Below are 23,077 nucleotides of genomic sequence, written 5' to 3'. Positions count from 1 at the left end.
CAGGACAATCATTTGACCCAGGAGGCGGCAGTTGCAGTGAACCAAGATCGCACCACTGCACTCCAGCCTGGGCAACGCAGTGAGACTCTGTCTCAAAAAAAATTTAAAAAAGAAATTACCTTAACTCATTATACTGTTTCATACTTCTGCATGTTTGTATGTGTTCTTCTGTCTACTTTGAATGCTTCCTCACTATAGATTCTTTTATACCACTTTCCTTACATAGTGTCTGATTAGGTAATAAGTGCATAATTAATGTTGTCAATAGAATATGGTTTGTAAAAAATGCTTATCTTTGGAAGTAGTTTAAGTCATGAAATGTTAACTAGTATGTAAGAATTTTATATACTAATTTTACATTAGGGATGCTTGACTGGTTCTTCAAGTAAATTTTGTTTTCCGAAAAGCTTAAACTTGAGAAGAAAATCTAGAACAGTTGTTTGTGCCTGTTACAGAGCAGAAGCACTGAGTGAGCCTTTGACCAAGCCATTTTGCAAAATCAAGTCAACAAATATTAAACCAAAGCCACCTCCAGTGAGAGCACATTTTCCACTGGGAGCTAATCCCTTCCTTGAAAGACCTCAGTCATTTATAAGTCCACAGTCATGTGATGCACAAGGACAGAGATACACAGCAGAAGAAATAGAAGTACTCAGGTAAATAAGTTTATAATTAATTATAATGAAGAATTTTGTTAACATCAATGCAGAATTTTATTTTCAATAGGTTTGCTGAATTCAGATTTCTCCTATAATGTATTGTGATGTTATAGTATAATTATATCATCATGTAGTCACAACTTAGTTAAAATTTTAGTTCCAATATATTTTATTTTATTTTATTTTTGTTTTTGTTTTTGAAACAGAGTCTAGCACTGTCGCTCAGGCTGGCGTGCAGTGGTGCGATCTTAGTTCACTGCAGCCTCTGCCTCCTGGGCTCAAATGATTTTCCTTCTTCAGCCTCTGGAGTAGCTGCGACCATAGGTGCGCACCACCACACCTAATTTTTATTTTATTTTTATTTTTTAGTAGAGACAGGGTTTTACCATGTTGGCCAAGCTAGTCTTGAACTCCTGACATCAAGCAATCTGCCTGCCTCGGCTTCCCAAAGTGCTGGGATTACAGGCGTGAGCCACCGTGTCCGGCTTTAGTTTCAATATATTTTAATATTAGCATTTTTACTAGACATGGTATACTTTTCTAAAAATCCTAGCATTCTGTGAAATTGAGCCACTAAAGATTAAGAGCAAAATGAGCTGTGGCAGACCACTCTTTATCTATGTAACTTTGTAACCAGAGCCCTAATGCAGGAAAAATGTTACTTTGAAATAGGAGTCTAGAGGGTGCACTAGCTGCTCACTCCTGTAATCCCAGCATTTTGGGAAGCAGAGGGGGTGGATCCCTTGAGCCCAGGAGTTCAAGACCAGCCTGGGCAACATGCTGAAACCCTGTCTCAACTAAAAATACAAAAAATAGCTGGGCGTAATAATGTGCATTTGTAGTCTTAGCTACATGGGAGGCTGAGTTGGGAGGCTCACTTGAACCCAGGAGATGGAGGTTGCAGAGCCCAAATCGCACCACACACTCTAGCCTGGGCAACAGGAGACCCTATCTCAAGAAAAAAAACGTGTGTGTGCGTGTGTGTGTGCGCACGCGCGCGCGCGTGTGCGTATAATTAAAAATTTTTCTTTAAAGGGTTTTACGTGCGCCAAAAAAAAAAGGAATATGTAACAGAAACTTGAAACTATATGCCATATGGCTCTTTACAGAAAACCTTTGACGACCCCTCGTCTAGGCAGCCAGCTTAGTCTGTCTGAAAACTCAGTCTCAGAGGATATTAAATATGTAAAACACGGCTACTCTGGGCACACTGCCTGTGGAGTAGCCCTGCTTCACAAGGAGCAATAATACAAAGAAAAAAAAAATAATAAAACACAATAATGTGGAAATTCTTGATTGCCCTCCGAACCAGTGTAGATAGGATAAGTCCCTGATCGAGTGTGGGCTTTTTAAAATTGAGCACTGCAGAAAATTCAGTCTGCTTAGAGCTGTGTAAGACATGTAGGTGTTCATCTTTCTGTTTTCTGAAATTGAGCTGAAAGGGCTTCTGCTTAAGTAGTAGCCATTTGAGAGCAATTTTCTTTCCTTTCCTGCTGAAGATTTTAATTGTACTGCTGATCTGGCTGCCTTTGTCTAGGAAAAATTGCATATGTACCAACACAACACAATGCAGGACAGAGAAGGTAATTTTAAAGCTGAAAGACTGAATTAACACTTTTCCATATGTTACCTTCACACATTTGAAATTCTGTACTACACCAAAACAACTCTGTATTCCACCTAACAAAATGCGGCTATCCTTCACACGAGTGAAAAGTTTTCATCATCTTTCCAAAACAAGGCTGTAGTCTCAATCATTTCATCTATTTTTGACTGTATTAAGTAGTCCTCAGATTTCCTGACTATTGTTACCTAAAGACTGAATTGTGAAGTTACTCTGCAACCTCTTGTAAATAAAGGAGAGAAACAGATACAAGAAGGAAATAGTTAATGTAGATAAATAAACATATACACAAAACAAGGAGAATGCAAAGCTACTGCAAACCTTATTTCTTTGTCAGTAGACCATAGCCGGTACCTATGACACTTCCTTCCTCCACTACCCATTTTATATCCCCATAACCAGAAAATGTGAAGAGCATATATTGCAGAATTGTAAATATCATGTTTTTTTAAATTCCAAAATAAGCAATTGATTTTTCCCTTTAGGCTTAGGATAGAATTGGTTTTGTGACTTGGTGTCAAGAACACTTTCATTACCTCTTGAATAGTCCTGTCATCTTGTGGATGTTAGACTTAAAAGAATATTCTAATTGGTTTGAATTGAATCAATTATTTTCTGGTATTTTATCAAAATTTTGTCCAGAGATGTGTCAACACATGAGGTTGTCAATTTCATTTTAATACCGTATCATACCTTGTCATTTAAATTTTAAAGAGTTGAAATAAGATTGGCAGTTAAGGTGAACTTGAACATTTAGATTTTTTTTTCTTGTGTTTGATAGGACAACATCAAAAATAAATGGCATAGAATATGTTCCTTTCATGAATGTTGATCTGAGAGAACGTTTTGCCTATCCAATGCCTTTCTGGTAAGTAAGCACTATTGCAATTTTTAGTTCCAGCATTTTAATTTTTCAGTACTTTTTCAGTACTCTGAAGTTCAGTTTAATAGCCTTGAAATTAAAATTTGTAAAAAAACAAACCTTTTGGAATAAAGGGTGGCTGTGGGAAAGAGGTGGGGCAGCATAGCAAGAGCACTTCTGTTATTTGTCCAGTCATGAGGACATGAGGATCTCCTTTTGCCTAACATTATTTCTGTAGTGTCTAGCACAGTACCTGGTGTAAAGTAAGTACTCAGTAAATATTTGTCCAAGCAGTGATTGAGTCACCACAGAAATACAAGCCAGGAAAGAAACTGAATGGAAAAGGGGAATGGAATGACATCATTGTTTACTAAAAAGATCCAATTCAAGCAAGAGTTATTTATGCCAGGATTAGTTAGCACAGCCTTCCAGGACAATGGCAGCTTATGTCAAGAGCCTTAAAAATATTGTTTGGTTCAGGACTCCCAGCTTCTAGTCATCCGAAGGAAATCAGTCAAAGATATACATAATAAGGACACTCATCAAAGCATCTGTTACAGCAAAAAATTATAGAAACAAACTATCCAGCAGTATGGGAATGATTAAATAATGATACATCTATACAGTCAAATATTATGCTACTCAATGTAAGCATTTTAAAATATAGGAAAAAAGATGTTCCCATTACAGAAATTAAAAAGAAAATTATATATAATGTCCCAATTATTTTTTCTTTTTCTTTTTCTTTTTTTTTTTTTTTTTTTAGATAGGGTCTCACTCCTGTTGCCTAGGCTGGAGTACAGTGATGTGATCATGGCTCACTGCAGCCTTGACTTCGGGGCTCAGGTGATTCTCCCACCTCAGCCTTCTGAATAGCTGGGACCACAGGCATGCACCACCACACACAGCTAATTTTTGTATTTTTAGTAGAGACGAGATTTCACCATGTTGGCCAGGCTGGTATTGAACTCCTGACCTCAAGTGATCCACCTGTCTCAGCCTCCCAAAGTGCTGGGATTACAGATGTGAGCCACTGTGCCTAACCCTTATTTTTCTTTTCATATGTTTATAGATGCATAGAAAAAATGATATGGAGAAATACACCCGAATATTTACAGTGGTTATGTCTAGGAAACAAAATTTGGAGATTTAACTTCTTTTAATACTTCCTTCTTTTTCAAACTATCTCCAATAAGTTTGTTATGTTTATTATTAGAAAAAAAAAAGCTGGATGCTCACTATATAGAGTATGAAAACTCTTATAAAGAACAAAAGGGCTGCTTTTTATTTTCTAGTGTTTTGCTGTACTTAAATGCCCAAGGGTTAGGTATCTCAAAGACAGTTACCAACCTATTTTTTCACTCGGGCAGCTGTGTAATGCTAGTAACTGATTGGGATCAAAGGAATTTTTATATATGAGAAAGTTTATAGCATTAATGTTCAGGGCAATCTTCTAGAGCCAAACTTTCTGATCTCAAATCTTGTGTAACAGTGGGCAAGTTGTTAAATCTGTTTCAGTTACCTGCATATAAAATGGGGATAATAATAGAAACTCCCTCATAATGTTACTGTGAGTTAATAAAATGTAAAACCCTGAGAGTGGTGCTTGTTACATAGCAAGCACTATATAATAAAGGTCAACTGGTAGAAAAATAATATATTTTGTTAGATACTAAGTTATATAACAATTTGGCTGTATATTTCAAATATTGTAACATTTTGTAGACCTCTTTCATCAATTATTTAACTTCAGGAATCCAGTTGTAAACTATTTAGAGATATACTCAAAGATTCATATGAAAGCTATTTATCATTATTGTTACGATTGTAAAAATGAATCAGTTATTCTATTATCTTCTTGACAGTATTCAAGTAGAGATGTAAACGTATTTCTATCTTTGTGCAACAGATTAAGGTAAATTATATTTTTAATGCTTCTGTGACACAGCGTTCATAAGAAAAGTGTGATATAGCCATAAACAATCAAGTTTTCAAGGAATGTAATAACATGGGAAAATGTTCATAATATAATTGGAAAAGTAAAATGTGCAGCCATGCAGACTCCCTTAATTTAGGCATAGCACTTGTCACAGTTGGAATTTTTCTTTTCTTTTCTTCAGTGTGATTACTTGCTTAATCCCTGTGTACTCTAGCATATAAACTTCATAAGGACAGAGACCATGTCTATTTTAACTAAGTTGCACTCCAGTACCTTCCACAGTATCTGCTGTATAGTAGGTACTCAATAAATACTTCTTGAAGTAGTTAAATTGGGAGAAAACAAGAATAAACACTGAAATTGCTACTCTAAATGGCAAGGTATTTTCTTATTTCTCAGATTATTTTACTGTAAGAATAATCAGAAGAAAAAGCAACAGTAAATGTTTTTAAGTTGGGATAACAGATTGTCAGGAAAGACTCCAGAATTTATGAATGGTTATCTTTGGCTAGAGAGATTGAATTATTTTTTTAAATTTTTTCTATTCTGGTCATATTTTATCCCCCCTTTTTTTTTTTTTTTTGAGATGGAGTCTCACTCTGTCACCTAGGCTAGAGTGCAGTGGTGCGATCTCAGCTCACTGCAACCGCCACCTTCCAGGTTCAAGAGATTCTTCTGCCTCAGACCTCAAGTAACTGGGATAACAGTCACCCACCACCACACCCAGCTAATTTTGTATTTTTAGTACAGACTGGGTTTCACCATGTTGGTCAAGCTGGTCTCGAACTCCTAACCTCAAGTGATTCGCCTGCCTCTGCCTCCCAATGTGCTGGGATTACAGGCGTGAGCCACCGCACCCAGCTGTAAAATACTTTTAATATCTTTAAGTTCTAAGGAAAAAAAAGCCTTGAATTTGATAATCCTCTGGTGACTTGAGAGAACAGATATGGAATCTTTGATTTATGCTGAAATAAGGTTCATATAACAGGTTAATAACACATTATAAATTTGAATTTGCCTTAATATTTTTCTCTCAAAATTTTTCACAGCTATCTTTAAACTCTACTGAATTCAGTCAGCTCACTTTCTGTTTATAGTTAGTGCCTGATAATACAGGTACTAAAATGTTACCTGGAATACTAGTGGTTCTGTGAGATGATGATAAAAAAACGTTTGAGGTATGTTATATGCCATATTCTACTCTAAGAGATTACAATAAACATTGGCTTATTAAAAGTCTAGAGGTGTCCTTCAATGAAAAAACTAATACTTTAACCAGAAGTTTGTAGATCATACTTGACCACAAAATTCTTTTTTTTCCCAGTATCTGTCACCATTATTTGAAGTAAAAAAGAGTTGTATTTGTTCCAGTTGGCATATTATATACTTTCTATTACTAAGAAATCTTTTGAAAACCAGTTTGTTGCTCTTGCTCTAGAAAGGGTTTGGAATGGTTGGGCCTGGTGGCTCATGTCTGTAATACCAGCAGAGGCCAAGGCTGGAGGATCATTTAAGCACAGAAGTTCTAGACCAGCCTGGGCAACATATGGAGACCTCAGCTGTTTTTTGTTTTGTTTTGTTTTGTTGTGTTTCCAAAAAAAAAAAAAAGTTGGGGGAAAGTTAGATGTTTCCCCTTGGTGCTACACATCAATTTTAGAGAAATACTGTAACACACAGTGAGTAGAGGGTAGTGGATAAGAATGGTGGATTTGGCACCAGAGACCTGGATTCAGATGCCAGTTCTGCTACTTCTTAGCTGTCTGACCTTGGTAAGTCATTGGTCACTTTTAGCTATTTCCAAAAATTCCTTTGATAGAGTTGTTTTAAGAAGTAAGTAGATTATGTATGTAAAGCACTTCAGTATGATGCCTGGCACATGGTTAGTATTCACTAAATTAGCTACACTCATTATTAGCCTTGCCAAGTGGAGTTTGTAACGAATCAGCTTAGAATCTTTACCTTCCTAGATCCTTTTGAATGAATCAGCTTGTACTATTGTTAATGATTTCATTTTATTGCTGAATTTCTTGAATATAAAATTCTTAAAGTAAATATAAATGAATTTAAGTTGTTCTTCTGTTTTCAGTTATTTAGGTATATTTCTTAATTAGAGGGGATGATCAGGTTGACTGGACTCAAGGTTAAGTGTAAAAAGCCAAATTTGACCAGAAGGTTATTTTAGGATGATATAGTACTGCTGTAATCAATAGACGCCCCCCCACCCAAAAAACAAACTCTAGGAAATTTAATTTTGGCTTTTTAAGATTAATTTTTTTATTTTAATTTTTTTTATTACCTCAGTGACAGATTGGGCAAGTTACCATTATCACCTAAACAAAAAACCACATTTTCCAAATGGGTACGACCAGAAGACCTCACCAACAATCCTACAATGATATATACTGTGTCCAGTTTTAGCATAAAGCAGGTGAGCATTTATTTTGTATGATTTTATAGGAAAGTTAGCATTTTAAAGTAATTTGTGTATAGGTTTGAGATTTTTCTTAGATTTGTATTATATATTCAGGTACATGAGTGTAATTGGAAAAATTGTTCATTCTACATATTTTGGCTGAAACATACTGAGATAATGTAAGTATAAATCACTGTTTCGAGAGATTACAGATTTTTATGTGGACTCTATGTACTTGTAGATGCAAAACTTGAGAATCTGAATTTCACCTTTGATAAGGGACTAGATATCAGCAATAGAAGGATATTTAATTATTTGATTACTTACTCAAAATCAACTTTATTAAAATATATTATTTAATTTTTCTAGCATTTGTTAAAATCAAATGTGTGAGTTACCAGTATGGCGTTTCTATTTGTTATTTTCCTATTCAAATAATAGCCAAGAAAATATTTAGTATACATTGTAGCACTATTCGCAATAACAAAGTCATGGAATCAATCTAAATGCCCATCAGTGACAGTTTGGATGAAGAAAATGTGGTACATACACACCAAGGAATACTGTACAGCCATAAAAAGAACGAGATGTCTTTTGTAGGAACATGGACAGAGCTGGAGGCCATTATCTTTAGCAAACTAACGTAGAACAGAAAACCAAATACTGCACGTTCTCACTTACAAGTGGGAGCTTAATGTTGAGAACACAAAGAAGGGAACAGCAGACAGTGGGTTCTACTTGAGCATGGAGGGTGGGAGAAGGGAGAGGAGCAGAAAAAGTAACTATTGGTGAGTACTGGGCTAATACCTGGGTGTTGAAATAATATGTGCAACAAACACCCGTGACACGAGTTCACCTATGTAACCTTCCACATGTACCCCCGAACCTAAAATAGAAGTTTTTTTAGAAAAGATATTTAGTATAAAAAGTCAGGTACTTGGGGCAGTGTACATATATTACAGTAATGTCGAAATTACATGAATGAATATGAATATGTTAATTCTTATTAACAGACGATAGTATCAGATTGCTCCTTTGTGGCATCACTGGCCATCAGTGCAGCTTATGAAAGACGATTTAATAAGAAGTTGATTACCAGGTAAAAATCTGTGTTTCTCTCTTTACCTCTTTTTGTATAATTGCCCTTGAACAAGAAATTTAAAACTTAAGCCTTATCTGTATAGAAAGTGGAGAGGGCATATCATTCAGAATATGGCCCTTCTGTAGAAATTAAGCAGATGATTTATGAATGGAAAGATATGCTAAAATAGTCTAAGAACATATATACATGTAGTTAATAGATATGGAATTAATATGTTTTGAAATGAAATTTATCAAAGTAAAATCCTGTCATATTGATAACACTTTATAAGTGGACTGTAAAGTGAGGTAGTCACTAGCCACGTGGCTATTGAGCCCTTGAAATGGATTAGTCTGAACTGAGATGAGATGCACTGCAAGTGTAAAATGTGCAAGATTTTGAAAACTTTAGAACATAAAAAAATGCAAAATCGCAAAACATCTCAAATTTCTGTGTTGATTATATGTTAAAATACTAATATTTTTGATTTGTGATTAAATAACACATTAAAATTGGTTTTACCTTTTTAACTTTTAATGTGGTTACTGGAAAATATCTTTCTCTTGTCTTGAACTACTTTAGAATGTATTAAAATATTTCTGAAATACTTTTTTGGTTTTTGAAAGATCTATTAAAATCATTCATTGCAAAAATTAGGCATTATAACTTTTTCATTCAACTTTTCCTGAGTGGTTTTTGTATGTTAAGTCCTAAGAGTGCAAAGATGACTTAGACACAGTCCTTAGTTTCAACTGTTTGCCATATGAGTGGTCCAAATGTATTTTAAAAGAAAATTGATACTGATATTTGTTCAAGTATCTTATTGTATAATTTTATGCAACTTTATGTCAAAGTTATACCTACTTGCCTTAGTTGTGGTTAATTGAAGTGGTCTTTACTTCTTAGGGCCAATGGTAAAAGATTGTTTTAAAGTATATACACTTAATTAGATGATTTATTAGGGTATATAAGTTAACATTGAACACTTTTCAGAATATTTTGAAATTTATGCCTACTTTATGATCTCAGAAAATTATTTACTAATAGTAAATAAGCACTTTGATTAGGGCGGAGTTCATTTTCTAGGCCTATTGTAGGAAAATATTCTCCTGTTTTTATGAAATTGCCAAGATGGTAGTATATGCCTGAATGAAATGTTCTGCATGGTAGTTGATATTGAATGCTAATGTTGGTATTTCAATATTTCTTTTTCTTACAAAAGCATAATTTACCCTCAAAACAAGGATGGTGAACCAGAGTACAATCCATGTGGGAAGTATATGGTAAAACTTCACCTCAATGGTGTCCCAAGAAAGGTGAATAACGTCTCTCCCCACTCTCATCCCTTGTCTCTCTCCTTTCCCTACCTTTGAATCTTGAGTGAAATCATTAAGAAATGTCATCTGTGTAAACATTTTAAAAGTCAGTTTGACTCTGTGATATTATATATTACTACCAGTGGCATCACGTTAATAATTAAAAATTAAAACCATGGCAATTATAAATTTTTTTAAATGGTTTTGAGAAAATATATACAGTTTCAAAAACTAAGGATTTGCTAATGCTTAAAATAAATTTTCATCTGGTAGTTCATGATTGTTTTTATTAAAAGGAAATCAGACAAACTAAATCTGTTAGGTCAGAAGAGTGTATATGTAGTCATAACTTGAGATGTAAGGTGCCTTTAAAATTATTTCTTTTTAAATCTATATATGCGTAATTTTAATTCACACGAATTTATTTTTCCTTTTTTTTTCTTTTTGAGATGAAGTCTCACTCTGTCACCCAGGCTGGAGTGCAATGGCATGACCTCGGCTCACTGCAACCTCCACCTCCCAGGTTCAAGTGATTCTTCTGCCTCAGCCTCCTGAGTAGCTGCTGTTACAGGCTCGTGCCACCACACCCAGCAAATTTTTTTTTTTTTTTTTTTTTGGTATTTTTAGTAGAGACAGGGTTTCATCATGTTGGCCAGGCTGGTCTTGAACATCTGACCTCATGATCCACCCACCTCAGCCTCCCAAAGTGGCTTGAGCCACCGCAGCTGGCCAGTTCGCACTAATTTCTTTAAGGACGCTGAACTTTATTAGGGCCTTGCGTTGTTAGGATTCTCCACCACCTGTCCATACTGACATCCATGCAGCAACATCAGCATCACCTGGGAGCTTGTTAGTTTTGCAGAATTTCAGGATTTGCCCTAGACTTACTGAATCAGAATCTATATTTCACCTAGATCTTCTGGTGATTCCAGTCTGAAAATCATTGCTCTGTAGTTCAGTAATACGCAAATTTTAGTATGCACAGAATCACCTGGCAGATGATTATCTGTTATTAAAACACAGATTTCTGGACCTCATGCCCAGAGTTTCTGATTCAGGTCTGAGATTAGATCAAAATTTGCATTTCTAACAAGATCCCAGGTGATGCTGATTATGTTGTCTAGAACACTGTCTGAGAGCCATTTTACCTGATTACTTAAAAAGTAAACAAAATTATTAAGAATAATTTTACTGAACTATAATTCTTTATCTCTTGTTTAAAGAATCTTTAAAGATGTATTGCATAATCATTCTATTGGTGTTAAATCAAAATTCTTATATCTCTCATAACTTTGAATTAGATACTATATTTTTGTGATTATATTCCTCTGTTATATATATTTTCTAGTCATAACAGTCTACTTTTACAACTATACATGAGTCTTCTTACAGGTTTAGGATAAAATGACAATAATATTGTTATTTACTTTAATAGTGAGGCCCTTTTGTAATTATTTTAAATGTACATTTCTAGAATGTCTAATATAGATTGAGTATCCCTTATCCAAAATGCTTGGGACCAGAGTGTTTTGGATTTTGGATTTTAACAGATTTTTGAATATTTGCAGAATACCTACATGTTGAACATCTCTAATCTGAAAATCTAAAACACTCCCATAAGTATTTCCTTTGAGCATCATGTCAGTGCTCAAGAAGTTTTGGATTTTGGAGCATTTCAAATTTTAAATTTTTTATTTTGGATGCTCCTCTTTTAATTTCAGTGATGGTTACATGATTAATCAATCAATTCAAGGTTATTATCTGATAGATTCATTTTTAAAGTTGGATAAAGACATCATATTAAAAAGAGCAACATTTTATAATTGATAAGATTCTAGAAACATTATCTTAATAGCCATCCAGCATATGTGCCTTGTATTTTATCATTATGAAAAGTGTGTTTTTGTTTCTTGATAGAAAGGATTTTAAGATATTTCATGCACCTAAGAAGGTTAATGTTCTCTTTCTCCAGGTGATAATTGATGACCAGTTACCTGTTGATCACAAGGGAGAATTGCTCTGTTCTTATTCCAACAATAAAAGTGAATTATGGGTTTCTCTAATAGAAAAAGCATACATGAAAGTCATGGGAGGATATGATTTTCCAGGATCCAACTCCGTGAGTAATAGATAAGACAATCCAGACACAGACTTACGCTATCTAATATAACTGTTTTAAATTTGAAAAATTCTAGATGGTCTTATTGTTTATAGGAAAAGCAGATTTTCAGCCCCCAAAAAAGGATGACCAGTCCCCATGTTATGGGAATATATGTATTTTCTTGTGTATCTGGGAAAGCCTAAACTGTGTCTCCTTTTATGTCGGGATACAAGGCCAATTATAAATACAGTGTACCTTTCCAGAGCAGTCTGTTTAGATAAAATGGATGTGTCATATTGTCATGTATATTTTTATTTGTAATTCAGGTTCAAGGAGTTGCATGTTTTAACCAATCTTAACTGAAATTAGTCAGATTGGCATGACTTTAAATTCTTTTTTTTTTTTTTTTTTGTGAGTTGGAGTCTTGCTCTGTCTCCCAGGCTGGACTGCAGTAGCACGATCTTGGCTTACTACAACCTCTGCCTTCCAGGTTCAAGCAATTCTCCTGCCTCAGCCTCCCAAGTAGCTGGGACCACAGGCATGCACCACCATGCCCGGCTAATTTTTGTATTCTTAGTAGAGACAGGGTTTCACCATGTGGCCAGGCAGATAACTCCTGACCTCAGGTAATCCACCTGCCTCGGCCTCCCAAAGTGCTGGGATTACAGGCGTGAGCCACTGTACCTAGCCTGGCATGACTTTAAATTCTTACAGTTACCAGCCTGTGGCCTTAGAAAATGTTTAACCTGGCCAGGCGCGGTGGCTCACGCCTGTAATCCCAGCACTTTGGGAGGCCGAGGCAGATGGATCACGAGGTCAAGAGATCGAGACCATCCTGGTCAACATGGTGAAACCCCGTCTCTACTAAAAATACAAAAAATTAGCTGGGCATGGTGGCACGTGCCTGTAATCCCAGCTACTCAGGAGGCTGAGGCAGGAGAATTGCCTGAACCCAGGAGGCGGAGGTTGCAGTGAGCCGAGATCGCACCATTGCACTCCAGCCTGGGTCACAAGAGCGAAACTCCGTCTCAAAAAAAAAAAAAAAGAAAATGTTTAACCTTACTTAGCCTCTTCATGTATCCATAATATAAGGATAATATCTACCTCTTGTCATAAAGTCATAAAGATGAAGTAATGTATGCAAATCATCCATCATTCGTAAGTGATTAGTTTCCCTGCCAAACCAGATGTCCTTGATTTTTCCAGTTTGTTTTTTTCCTTTTCGCCCAGTTCAATGCTAGACAAAGAATATATAGGTCATAATTAAATGCAATAGGATGTTACAATTTCTTTCTTCCCAGGCTATATTTTGAATTGCTCTAGCCTTCACGTACTGTTAGTTTAGCTTTCTAATCTGTTGCTTGTTGATTTACTCAGAAGTTTAGAGAGAGAGAGAATGGGAATGTATATAAAACATGAGAAATATCATTTCAAGAACTCACTGAAAGGAGAGTGACTGCATCGTTGAAGCAGTTTTTTCTATTATGTATCTTTTTATTATATTCATTGGTAAAACAGTTTTTTATTCAGGAAGAGCAAAGATTGTGGGGAAAAATATGCATGTTCAAAATCAGGTAGGAATTTGAGTTAAATAAGAAATGTATTACTCATTGAGAATAACTGCCTTCTGATTTATTTCTACCAAAATTATTATGCCAAATCAGTGAGATGTAATTGCGCTGGGGATTTGAGAACTTGAAAATGACACTGGCTGTCCTAAAATGTGTTTCTGTTGCAGAATATTGATCTTCATGCACTCACAGGCTGGATACCAGAAAGAATTGCTATGCATTCAGATAGCCAAACTTTCAGTAAGGATAATTCTTTCAGAATGCTTTATCAAAGGTAAACATTTTTTTGTTTTATGTGTGTGGTAAATGTGGTCATTTAAAAACATATCATGCCTTATTTAGAATAGAGATTGCAGAAACTGTTGTTTTTAGTTATTTTAAGGAAATTGTTTTTAAAATAGGCTTCACATTATGTACTTCCTATAGTCCTCAGTTATCTGCCCTAATAGAGTTAATCCAAATTTTAGGTAATATAAAATACTTGAATATGCAATATGGAAAAATTATTTTAGACTTACTGATTAATTACCAAGTTGAGAGACAGTGGGAAAAGAGAAGTCTGAGAAGTTAAACCTTAAATGGATAATCCATATGTAGGAACTGGAAATTTGTCTAAACAGTAATACACATTGGGTTGCAAAACTGGAAAGCTCAGTAATTTGATAAATAAAATGATGTGCCGCTTTGGGAAGTGCCTTTGGTATTTTGCCTCTTCATTTTTATTTGTAAACCACTTGAAATTTAGCATTTATTTTCCTTCATTGGTAGGTTTCTACTTTAGAATTAAGTTGCCTAAAACTTAAAAAAAAAGTGATAATTTATGTGATATACCATGAATTAGAAATGTACTACTCGTTGAAAATTCTTCAGAGGTAGGAACAGCCCATTTTCATGTAAGCCATTAAACTTTAAACAATAAAATGGTGTGATCTCGGATTAAAAATGTGTTTTTCTTTAATTAATTGTCCTTGGGGTTCATTCCAGATTTCACAAAGGAGATGTCCTCATCACGGCGTCAACTGGCATGATGACAGAAGCTGAAGGAGAGAAGTGGGGCCTGGTTCCCACACATGCTTATGCGGTTTTGGATATTAGAGAGTTCAAGGTTTGCCTTAAATCTTTTTCTTTTTTCTTGTTGGATAAGACATTTGCAAGGATCCCAGATAATTTATCAGACTTTTGAATACTGACAAATCAAAGCAAAAGTGGAGTTTGTAAACCATTTCACCTACTACGTTAAACAACTTGACTCTACCGTTGGAAATTATGAAATTAAAAGATGGGAAAGGAAATCATAGGGATGGCACAGATACTGATGACAGAACAGAAACGCTTTTACATAACAAACGCTTTGTCTTTTCCATATAAGCAGCAGTTCTGAGGTGAGTACATAGCTCCAAAGATTCCAAGCTGCATATTGGTGTTTGGATCAATCACAGTGTTAAGCTCTTAAATCAGTGCTCCCCAACCTTTTTGGCACCAGGGATCGGTTTTGTGGAAGAGAGTTTTTCCACAGACTGGGGGGCAGGTGGGAGCATGGTTTCAGGATAAAACTGTTTCACCCCAGATCATCAGGCACTAGATTCTCATAAGGAGAATGCAGCCTAGATCCCTTGTATGCACAGTTCATGGTAGAGTTCACACTCCGATGAGAATCTAACGCCACCACTGCTCTGACAGGAGGCAGAGCTCAGGCTATAATGCTCACTCACCCACTGCTCACCTTCTGCTGTGTGGCCCAGTTCCTAACAGGCCATGGACCAGTACTGGTCTGTGGCCTAGGGGTTGGCAACCCCTGCTCTGAAGCATAGTAGACACTAAATATTTGTGAAAGGGGGCCAGACATGGTGGCTCACACTTGTAATCCCGATACTTTGGGAAGCTGAGGCAGGAGGATCTCTTGAGGCCAGGAGTTCAAGACCAGCCTGGGCAACATAGTAACGCCCCATCTCTACAAAAAAATAAAATAAAATTAGTTGGGCATGGTGCTGTATGTTTATAATTACAGCTACTGAAGATGCTGAGGAGAGAAGATTGCTTGAGCACAGAAAGTCAAGGCTGCAGTGAGCCATGATCACACCACTGCATTTCAGCTTGAGTGTTAGAGACCCTGTCGTAAAAAAAAAAAAAGTAAAAAACTGTGAAAGGGGAAGAAAATAGGAAGATAGCTAGGCATCAGATACATGCCATTGGGTTTGTGTGAGCAAGTATTTTTCTCCCAGAAGTCCTTGTATGCTGTCAGGCCTTTCACGCAGATCCTATTTCTGCAATATCTGGACTAAGTGTTAGAATATTTGACTTCATTACTTCTGAGGTGGTTGATATTTTTAACTGAAAAATGGATTGGTCCTATGGATTAGAAAATACAAAGATTATTAAAGAAGCACTATTTCTTAATGAAGGACCCTTGATAACAGAACAAATTGAAGTAGTGATCAGTCAGCAATAACAGAGCACTACTATGTGTTAATTAGACTGGTTTTCTTATGTGTGGCACATGGAATTACAGTCACATGTTGCTTAATGATAAGTATGCATTCTGAGATATGCATTGTTAAGTGATTTTGTTGTGGCATGAACATTATAAAATGTACTTACACAAATCTAGATGTTACAGCCTACTGTACACCTAGGCTCTATGGTATAGCCTAGTGCTCCTAGACTACAAACCTGTACAGCATGTTATTGTATTGAATACTGTAGGCAGTTATAACAAAATGGTAAGTATTTGTATATCTAAACGTAGAAAAGGCATAGTAAAAATACAGTATAAAAGATTTTGTTAAATGGTACACCTGTATAGGGCACTTAAATGAATGGAGCTTGCAGGACTGGAAGTTGCTTTGGGTGAATGGGTGAGTGGTGAGTGAACAGGAAAGACTCAGGCATTGCTGTACACTACTGTAGACTTTATGAACACCTGACATGTAGATTTTATGAGAATATTGTTTTCTTCAATAGTGAATTGTTTTAAGCCAGTCAAATTCATCAGTGGTGGCTGTATACCAACTTCAGTGATACTAATGTTGTTAATAATTTCTGATTAACCCACTACCATCAGACCAGTCCAATAATAACCTTGGCTTACTGTAATTTTTTACTTTATAAATTTTAAAATTTTAAACTTTCTGACTCTGTAATAACAATGCGTTTGTAGAGCTCTACACAAATACTTTACATTCTTGTTCTATGAGCTTTTTTTATTAAATCTTTTTTTTAAGCTGTTTTGTTAAAATCTGAAACATAAACACACACATTAGCCTAGGCCCACATGGGGACAGGATCAACAGGATGTCACTTGGCAATGCAAGCTTTTCGGCTCCATTATAATCTTATGAAACCACTGTGATGTATGTAATCCATCATTGTCTGAAATTTCATTTTATGGTGCATGACTGTATATGAATTAGGGTAATAGGGACCTATTGCACCATTTTAAAATTTATAGTCTCAGAACTTTCTAAATTAGCTGGTCAGTGTTGTACCCCCCACAGCCATTGTTTCTTTAAAAGTGGCATAAAAATTGACCACTGAAAGCAAAAAATATAAAAATTATGTGAAATTAAGTAAGCCAGTAAGTTTGGGTTTTCTTAGAAGTGTAATTTGCCACAAATACCAGTCTAAATATTTTAAGTGGCTGGGTACAGTGGCTCACAGCTGTAATCCTAGCACTTTGGGAGACTGAGGCAGGATGATTGCTTGAGGCCACGAGTTCACAACCAGCCTAAGCAACGTAACAAGACCCCATCTCTGCAATAAATTTTTTAAAAATTAGCCAGGCATGGTGACACACATCTGTAGTCCCAGCTACTTGGGAGACTGAGGTAGGAGGATCACTTTCGAGGCTGCAGTGAGCCATGATCACACCACTACACTCCAGCCTGGTTGACACAGTGACACCCTGTCTCAAAAAATGTATATTTAAATATAAAGGTTTTCTCCAGTACTCTTTTGTTGGGTATATATTCGAGGAGTTTCCTAGGTGCATTATTTTTATTTTTTATTTTTTGCTACTTATATTTTGAGGTGTTTAATTCTAACTTCCGTTTTAAAATATTTTCATATCTGATTCAAGCATTTATCTCTAGGACTTCTTTTTTGTAGATAGACCTAATCTTAGACTCTGACAGCTCTGCTCGGTATTACATCGTTGATGACTTCCTTCACTTAGAGATTTTTAATATTTATTAATATTTGCATAAAAGGGCTGTCATTTTTGTTTGACTACCTCTAACCTGCTTGCATATTCCAAGGTTTTATCTTCATTGTTGTCTCAGCGATTCTCCGTTTGGGTCATTTTTGTGTCTTTGAGGTGATGTTTCGTAAATAGTCTATTATGGAAGTACATCTCCAGATCAGGGTGCGGACTTCAGACAGGTGTTATCATAGAATTTCTGAAGCTGTCCAAGGCTTTTCCTTTGCTGCTACTTGGAAATAACTTCAGAAATTGGATGTTTCATCAAAAGGAATTTTTTTTTTTTTTTTTTTTTTTTTAGTTCTCTAGTATTCCTTCACCTTTTTAGGGCTGGTTTTCTACCCATCCAAACAAAATCTACAGCCACATCTTAGTGTCCTTGAATATCACTTGATGCTGGGGGTCTGTCTCGGAAAAGCTTAGCAGCAATTTGCTCTCCTTTTTGCTCCTTTTTTAGGAAGTGTTAAGAGTCCTGAAATGAGGCAGATTTCCTGCTTATGGATAACTAGATTTTATGAAAAGAAAGAAATTAAATGTCGATTGACTTATGTGTGATGAGACACATATGGTGTCGAAGATATTGATGAAAGAAATTGCATTAATGAAGCTTCTAGGGAATATAGCCTAAGAGGAGTGAGTCTTACATCCAGAAATCACTTAAGTCTACCCGAGGCCACAATTTGCCACCATTTGAAATAGCAAAGGAGTGTGTTGTTGTGGTTGTTTAGATGTCTCCCAAACAGTTTGATTTATGATATCGTTAGAAAAAGTACACAATTTCCTTAAGTTACTGCTTGCGGTAAAACAAATATTATTTTGGATTTACCACCTCTTTCATTTTCCTGAATTAATGTAATCAATTCTGTAGACATACCTGGTATTTACTGAGCATTTACCTAAGATTCTGTTTCATAAATTCAGTGGAAAATCTGAAAAGGGATGATAGTGCCATCATTTCAAGGAGTTAATGATTTCATTAGGGAGACAAGATGACTACATTTGTACAAGTAGAAAACAATATAGATAGGAAACTTTTAAACTAATGTAATACAGATTATTAGCACTATGAAGTTTGGAGAAGAGAAAGTAATTAAAAGAAATTACTAAATGCTAGATACTTTATGTCAATTCCATTTGATCTTCACAGCCATTTTCTAGGGACACATCATAATCTTCATTTTACTTATGAGTAAACAAAAGTGCAGAGGGTAAATGACCCACCCAAAGAACTGGAATTTGGTCCCACTTTATTCTGATTCCAAAGTCCGTGTTCTTTTTCCTTCGCTATGTCTGTCTTCACTGAGAAGAAAGGGTAACTAAGGGGATCAAAGAGGGCCTTTTGGAAAAAAGGAACGGCATGAGAAATGCCTTTGAGGCTAAATTGAATAAGGATTTTATGGCATTGTAAAAGGAAAAGCTAGATTAGCACCAAAGATACATGGAGTATAAATACTGGAAAATAAAATGGGACCAGAGTAGAGTAGAGTGAGCTTTGAAAAGGCAGGAAATACTTCGTGCTCTAAAGCAGCACTGTCTAATAGAACTCTTGCAATGATGGAAATGTTCTTTATTTGATTTGAAGGAAAAGAATTGATACGTACTCACAGTTTGTCCTCTAATAAGAACTAATACAGTAAAAACTGTTTTGCAACTTAATGTTATCTCCTGTTTCTTTTTTATATAGGGGCTGCGATTCATCCAGTTGAAAAATCCTTGGAGTCATTTACGTTGGAAAGGAAGATACAGTGAAAATGATGTAAAAAACTGGACTCCAGAGTTGCAAAAGTATTTAAACTTTGATCCCCGAACAGCTCAGAAAATAGACAATGGTAAATATATCTTTTTAATTTTAATACCATTTTTTCTTCAAAAAAGTTCTAACAAGGCAAAATATATGTAACTGACTTAAGTCATTTAGCATTAAGATTTTTTTAGATTAACAAAAGTATTAATTTTCAGGAATATTTTGGATTTCCTGGGATGATCTCTGCCAGTATTATGATGTGATTTATTTGAGTTGGAATCCAGGTCTTTTTAAAGACTCAACATGTATTCACAGGTAACTTTTTGCACATTGCAGAGTATGCTTTATAATAGCCTCCACTTTGTTCACTTAAAAACATGTGCCAGTCGCACTGGCTCATGCCTATAATCCCAGCGCTTTGGGAGGCCAAGGTGGGCGGATCAGTTGAGTTCAGGAGTTCTAGACGAGGCTGGGCAACATGGCAAAACCTCATCTCTACAAAAAATACAAAAGTTAGCTGGTCATGGTGGTGCATACCTGTGATCCCAGCTACTTGGGAGGCTGAGGTCAGCAGGTCGCTTGAGCCTGGAAGGTGGAGGTTGCAGCGAGCCAAGATCACGCCCCACTGCACTCCAGCCCAGACAACAGAGCCAGACTCTTGTCTCAAACAAATAAATAAAAACGGATTGGTTAATTTAGGAAGACTAGCATTCCCTCTCTTTGTCATGCCCACAGTGACTGTCTTGTTAATAGTTTTTTCTTTCCATACTTCCTGGTTATGCCAAAAAAAATTAAAACCAGTAAAAAACAAAAACTCTGATTAATTCACTTTTTGAAACAGTGTTATATTTTAGCTGTATGAGAAATTTAATTACGACCTTCTTTGTTGACTTTTATCTTTTAGTACTTGGGATGCTAAGCAAGGACCTGTGAAAGATGCCTATAGCCTGGCCAACAACCCCCAGTACAAACTGGAGGTGCAGTGTCCACAGGGGGGCGCTGCAGTTTGGGTTTTACTTAGTAGACACATAACAGACAAGGTATGGATACCCTTCTAATGATACCCTATACAGAAATTTGTTTAATATAGTTAGAACATTGTGAAAGACATATGTAATCACCAGCCTGTTTAATTTACATAGGTGCCCTGAAAGTAGTGTTTTCTCAAGTAAATGAATACTTTCCTCTAAGGAAATTCATATTTTATAATTATACACTTAATTTCTTGTTCAGAAGTCATCTCTGAAGAAAAGTATGAGGGAGTTGATGCTTTTTATTGAGGGTTTGGGGGGTGGATGATGTATGGTTTAAATCTAAATAATAACATTGAAATATGCTGAAGGGAGTTTGGAAATGTGAATCATTAGTCTTGATTTGTAAAGGTTAACCATAATCTTAATAGCCTCTGAATCTTATTTAATATATTATTTCATACAGTTGTCATCTATTAAAATGATAATTTAATTCAGAGAAACAATGTTTCTTATAGCATTAAATAGCTGAAAAAATGCTCTTAAAATTAGAGTTATTTTGTTAACTTTAAATAAAGAGCATTTTTGTGGAGAGCTTAAAAAAGAAAATAAATCGCATTTTCAACCCATTTTCTAACCACATTGGATTCTTTGTGATTTTAGGATGATTTTGCGAATAATCGAGAATTTATCACAATGGTTGTATACAAGACTGATGGGAAAAAAGTTTATTACCCAGGTATGTTTAGTAGCCCAGCAAACATTAAAATAAACATACATTAAGATTTTATTTATATGATTATGTTGAAAAATGACACATTTTATGTAGATAATATGGAGAAATAATTGTGTTGATAGACTAATAGAAACCACTCAAGCATATGGAAGGACATTTTTATGCTGTTCTGTGTTTTGTTTTAATTTAGATACGCCAAGGGAGGATTTCCACCTTCTCGCACATGGCTGTCAGAATTTTATTTCTGAAACTTAAATTATGTCTTTGACTCTAATCAAATGTATTTTGTAGTTTTCCATGAACTCCTGGATAAAATCTAAGCTCTTCAGCATGATACATACAAGGCTTTTTATATTTTGGCCTACTTTCCTCCTTTGTTTCATGCCTCAGCTTCTCACAGTTGAGATAGTTGCTACTCCAGGATACACTGTGCCCTTGTTGCCCCTTTTCACATGGTTTCTTTTCTGAAGAATCTCTCTCCTCCTGCCCTTTACCCACATACTCCTTTTTCCTTGTTGCGCTTAATGCATGTAGTTAAGGTCCAGCCTAAATGCCATTCCTTCCACTGGGCACCTGAGACATTTAACACATTGTATGAAAACCACTTTGCTTTCACATTTAAAAAAAATGTGTATCACTTAGTGAGAGAAACTGTCTTAAGGCTGTGAAGAATAGTGGTGAATAAAACAAGACTCTGCTTTCGTAGAGTTTATGTTCTAGTTGTGGAGACAGATAAGCAAAATATCAAGTAGTGATACATGTGTGTAAAAAAATAAAATAGGGTTATGTGTGAGTGACTGGTTGGTCAGTAGTCGTGGATTGAGTAGGGATGGGAAGAGCTATGAATAACAAAAAGGAAACAGTCATACAAAGAAATCAAGGGAAAAGCATTACAGGCAGAGGGAACAGCAAGTGCAGGGCCTTACAGTGAGAAAAGATGATGTGTTTTAGGCCAGTTGCTTGGGTAGGTGTGGTACCAAAAGAAGTCAGGAAGATTTGCAGAGGTCAGATCACGTGAGGTTCTGTACACTACGGGAAGGGGTTCAGAGGGTCTTTGGTCATAATCAGGAAAATGACATGTGCTGGCTCCAAATGGATTTTTGAATAGAGTTCTAGAGTAAGGATAGAGATACAGATTGAGGATTCAAGAGCATATAGATGGAATTTGAAGATGGGACTGTATAAATCACTTGTGAAGAGAGTTGTGGGTACAGAGATGAACACCCAGGACCTGACCCCTTGGACTCTGAGATATCTTAAGGTTGAGCAGAGGAAAAGGCACCACAAAAGAATGTGAACAGAGGGCCTAATGAAACAGTGAAGTTTCACATATAACCCAAGCAAAGAACTTTTTTCAAGAGTGAAAGAAAGGACAACTGCATCTATTGATGTTTAAGAAATCAAATGAGATTGGGTGAGAGAAGAAACGGTTGTGGGAACTAAATGATAAGAACACAAAGAAGGCAACAACAGACACTGAGGTCTACTTGAAGTGGGGGGAGGGTGGGAGGAGGGAGAGGAATAGATAATATTGGATTCTGGCTTAATACCTAGGTGATGACATAATATGTACAACAAACCCCCATGACACATAAGTTTACCTTTGTAACAGACATTCACATGTACCCTGAAACCTAAAATAAAAGGTAAAAAGAGAAGAAACTATTGGACTTAGCATCCTAGCAGTCATTGTTGACCTTGATAAGAACAGGCTTAGTGGAGAGGTGGGGCTAGAAGCCCAATTGGATTGGTTTTAAAAGACACTGTGGTATAAGGAAGCAGTTGTTGACAGTTCTTGTAAGAAGGCTGTGCAAAGAAATGGGCAGCGATGGGGAAGATGTTATCAGAAGTGGTTTAAGTCTTAC

General features: G+C 35.9%; 1 protein-coding gene across 2 annotated transcripts in view; it reads left to right on the top strand.

Annotated features, from left to right (window-relative positions):
- Positions 1-23,077, top strand: part of CAPN7 (calpain 7) — a 44,534-nt gene that overhangs the window by 13,500 nt on the left and 7,957 nt on the right. Inside the window, exons 5-16 of one of the 2 annotated variants that reach the window (XM_021674393.2) lie at positions 456-656; positions 3,065-3,151; positions 7,386-7,512; positions 8,511-8,596; positions 9,801-9,894; positions 11,867-12,013; positions 13,734-13,840; positions 14,551-14,671; positions 19,446-19,590; positions 19,721-19,820; positions 20,410-20,545; positions 21,140-21,215. In XM_021674393.2, coding sequence (XP_021530068.2) covers positions 456-656; positions 3,065-3,151; positions 7,386-7,512; positions 8,511-8,596; positions 9,801-9,894; positions 11,867-12,013; positions 13,734-13,840; positions 14,551-14,671; positions 19,446-19,590; positions 19,721-19,820; positions 20,410-20,545; positions 21,140-21,215 — 1,427 coding nt within the window. The remainder of the gene's footprint in view (positions 1-455; positions 657-3,064; positions 3,152-7,385; positions 7,513-8,510; positions 8,597-9,800; positions 9,895-11,866; positions 12,014-13,733; positions 13,841-14,550; positions 14,672-19,445; positions 19,591-19,720; positions 19,821-20,409; positions 20,546-21,139; positions 21,216-23,077) is intronic. The other variant, XM_064378674.1, reaches the window with a different exon arrangement.

This window comes from Aotus nancymaae, unplaced genomic scaffold, assembly GCF_030222135.1.
Source record: "Aotus nancymaae isolate 86718 unplaced genomic scaffold, 86718_ANA_hifiasm-v0.15.2.pri h1tg000019l, whole genome shotgun sequence".
NCBI classification, from domain to species: Eukaryota; Metazoa; Chordata; class Mammalia; order Primates; family Aotidae; genus Aotus; species Aotus nancymaae.
This window is presented reverse-complemented; position numbering and strand designations above follow the sequence as displayed.